Consider the following 3,705-nt stretch of genomic DNA (forward strand, 5'->3'; position numbering starts at 1 on the left):
TTGCATGTAGAAATGTTACTGAAAGGTGCACACTCACTCTGTGGTGAAGATAAATTCATTCTTTATTTAAGCAGAAAAACTGCTTAATGTAAATATAATTTGAAGTTTAACACAAAAAATATTAGCAGAAAAAAAACTAAATTGATTCCACTTCAATGTGCTTATTTTTTTCTTGTTGCAAAGATAACTGTGTGTACAGTACACCTAGGGGTACTTTGATATTTAAATCATATTTTTAAAGTTGTTCATATAGTTGGTTTGCAACAATATGTCTTTAAAGGAGCCTCAGTAGATAAAACTCAAGCCAATACTAGGAATACTTTGTCTCTGTCCTCAAAGTTCAATATGTTTCCCATGACAGCGTTGCTCTGAGTGCTCACAGGTTAATAATTAAGGATTTATTATGTCTGGAAAATATACTCAGACTTGTGGGTTTTACTGTGCTTTCTTATGAATAAGGGGCTGACCAATTTTAGCTTTTGTTGGTTTTATTTTATTAAATTCACTTGTGTATTGTTGATGGGTTATAATGCGGAAATGTTGGAAACAAACAAATAACGAGTATTTATTTGGTGTTAAGCAAAAAAACCTATGAAGCAGGAATGCACAGACTCAAAACAGGGAAACCAACAGTGATCTGGTGAAGAGCAACAGGTAGGCCAGACTACATGAACACAGGGAGTGAAATAAACAGTAAACAACTGATAACAACAGGAGGGAGGAGGGAAAAGGAATCTAGATGCCAAAAAACACCAAAATGTTTGGCATAAAACAGCAAATAACCAAATAGCAACTGACACTAAAGAGTTAGAGACAGGAAAGCTCAACATAACTAGAGTGGTAATAAAATCAAAACCAGAGCCAGAAACAAAACCCTGGAACTACGACACATGATATCAGACATGAAAAAATTCACTTAGCTTGTTTAAAGCACACAAAAGCAGACAAAGAGGCAGATTATTGGGTTCCAGCAAAGGAGAGGCAGGTATTACTCACAAAAAATACGTACTTACTTGTGCAAACCCAGCACTTTTGGACAAAGTGACTATTAATAAAGAGACCTCATTGATGCGTCAGTTCGGGTGAACATCAATGAGGGTGAACATTTTCCTTATTAATGAATTATCTGAATTAAAAAACTTTGATTTTATATATTTTAGTTGCTTTAAGTCAAATTTTTTGCTTTTTTCTGGTTTATTGAAGGTGCAGAATCATGTTTGAGTTCAGGCTCAATGCTTCTGCATATAAAATCAATTTGGTGCGTAATACAAGTTTTTAGTACCACATGTTACCCATTCCAGCTGTGGAGAGACTAGCACATCTGTATTTCTTTACTAAAATGTTCTCTGTGTTTTGTTTTTTATGCCACGTGTTTCTCTTAATCTGGGCCTTTGAGTCTGTAATAAATATGTGTGTCGTCTTCACTCGCCAGCAGGTGGCGGTGTGGCACAAACACACCGCGGAGAGACGCTCTGGCGTCAACGACACCCACCAATCAGCGGGAGCTCATCCCCGCTTCCAGGAAGTAAACGTAGAAACTCGAGGCTGTAGAGGTTCTGCTATTGACCCCGCGGCACAGGTCAAAAATCATCATGTCCCTGACGGTCCTGACGTCTGCGTACAGGTACGAGCCTCACCTGGGAGGTGCAGCCGGCTTGTTTTTCCTCTGGCACATTTAAATGACCGTCTCTGCTCATAAACGAGCTATGGACGGCACAAGTAGATACACTAAAGTGACCCAGCAGGTTTGTTCACCGATTTAAGGCTGTCAGCTGATTTCCTGCACTCACCTGCTGGGACTGGTTGTGTGTATGTAGCCGGGGTATCTGCTACCCCGCGGTGTAAGTTGAACCAGTTAATTCAGATCTGCTTATTAACCGTCATCAATGCTCCGTGTGTTTGCTGTTTCCTCCAGACTGAGGTCCCTCTGCAGGCTGCAGCGAATCCAGGCTCACATGGTGAGAAGTTGTAGCAGCAGCATGGTCCTCTGCCTCCTCTGATTATTTCACTCACATCAGACATGCGCAGGAACACAGAATCTGCTTCCCTGCTGAGTTTACTACATCTTTCTTCTGGTTCATGTTGGAAACACTGGGGGTTACTGGAGTAATACATCATAAATAAATTAGTGAGGGAACTGGATCAATAAGTAATGGCATTGGTATCAATAAAACCTTATCAGTTTTCATCATTAGTCATGCCTGTCAGTAACCTTCATACATTGACTCTTCCCTCTATTGAAGTGATGATGGCCTTTAGCTTGGCTCGTTTAAAGGGGGGAACTGTAAGTTTGCAGGATAAGCTGGAGGGAAGGTGCAAGAGAAAAATTTGTTTTGATGTCATTGAGTTTAAAAAAACTTAAACTAGTAATGAGCAACAACACAACACAAACAAGTATCTGCTGGCAAAAACGAGGAGAACCAACTGCTGAAGAGTGTACAGGTTTCAGCCTTCAAAGGAAAATCACCCAGAGTAATTTTTTTTAAGCAACAAGAATAAAAAATAGGGCCAGCAAATGCAAAAGATAATCACTTTAAATCCCAGCCATCCCCAAATCACATCCAAGCTGAGTTTAAGGTAACGGCAGCAAGTTGAGCTGCACCATGGGTTCACAGCTGTACTGAACTTCTCTAAAATCAGAGCCAAGTACTGCTGTCAGTCTGGGGTCCATAACCTGTTAAGAGGCTGTGCAGCAGAATCTGCAGGGTCGAACCAACTGCGCCGTCCTGATTTGTTTAAATGATTGAGGAGTCCAATCAGAGTAGAGCCACTACTCCTCCACACTATAAGAATTTGAAGAGTGTTGGGCATCAGGGAGCCTCCTGGATCCTGATCCCCAACATTTGGTTGTACTGCTTCCTCATTACCTGGATGAGTGGATGTTGAAATGTGTTTGTCTTTCAGTGTTTTTGAGATATTTCTATAGAGGTTTCCTGTCTCTGCTCTACAGATGTCGAGTCATGCAGAACCGGAGGTTCTCCTGGAGAAGGTGGGCAGAACCGGTGTGATCACCATGAACAGACCCAAAGTCCTGAATGCCCTCAACCTTACCATGATCCGGCAAATCTACCCCCAGCTCAAGGTATGTAGTATCAAAATATGGTATGTGACGAATTAAAAGAAAAATCTTGACCTTTCCTTGTCCACGCACCACCAGGTCCTGAGTGATCAAAGAGGGGCTCAGTGAGCTGATTTTTGTTGAGATGTTTGAAATTTCCTGTCACCTAAACTCCCAAAACAGAACAGTTACTCCGTTAATACTTACTCTTCTTCCGTAGATGCTAAAGTACCGCAACCACTTCTTTATATCTACAGCATGAACAACTCACAGGGATGAAAAGGAAAAAAAGGAGGAAATGAGGCTATCAGCGGGCTGTGGGATGTCATTATTTCCTTATTATGGAGCAAATATCTCCATGATGTCAGTCTCAAACTGAGAATGTGGGAGCTGGGCAGTTTGGGGACAGTCTGAAAAGCAAAGCTGAGATGGTTTGGACATGTGCAGAGGAGGGATAGTAGATATATTGGACAAATAATGTTTAATAAAGAGCTGAAAGAAAGGAAGAAAAGTGGAAGACTTCAAAGGAGATTCATGGATGTAGTGAAGGAGGTGGTCATGTGGGACAGAGGAGGATGGTAGGGAGGCAGATAACACACTGCAGCAACCCCTAAAGGAAGTAACAAAAGAAGAAGTAGTGTTCATCC

General features: G+C 41.3%; 1 protein-coding gene across 1 annotated transcript in view; it reads left to right on the forward strand.

Moving 5' to 3' along the window:
* The first annotated feature begins 1,432 nt into the window (after positions 1-1,432).
* hibch (3-hydroxyisobutyryl-CoA hydrolase) overlaps positions 1,433-3,705 on the forward strand; it is a 23,030-nt gene continuing 20,757 nt past the window's right edge. The window contains exons 1-3 of the mRNA XM_005736910.1: positions 1,433-1,624; positions 1,916-1,958; positions 2,951-3,082. Of these exons, the coding sequence (XP_005736967.1) occupies positions 1,593-1,624; positions 1,916-1,958; positions 2,951-3,082 (207 nt within the window). The 5' untranslated portion in view covers positions 1,433-1,592. The remainder of the gene's footprint in view (positions 1,625-1,915; positions 1,959-2,950; positions 3,083-3,705) is intronic.

This window comes from Pundamilia nyererei, unplaced genomic scaffold, assembly GCF_000239375.1.
Source record: "Pundamilia nyererei isolate P.nyererei 1_Seehausen unplaced genomic scaffold, PunNye1.0 scaffold00071, whole genome shotgun sequence".
In the NCBI taxonomy this organism is placed as follows: Eukaryota; Metazoa; Chordata; class Actinopteri; order Cichliformes; family Cichlidae; genus Pundamilia; species Pundamilia nyererei.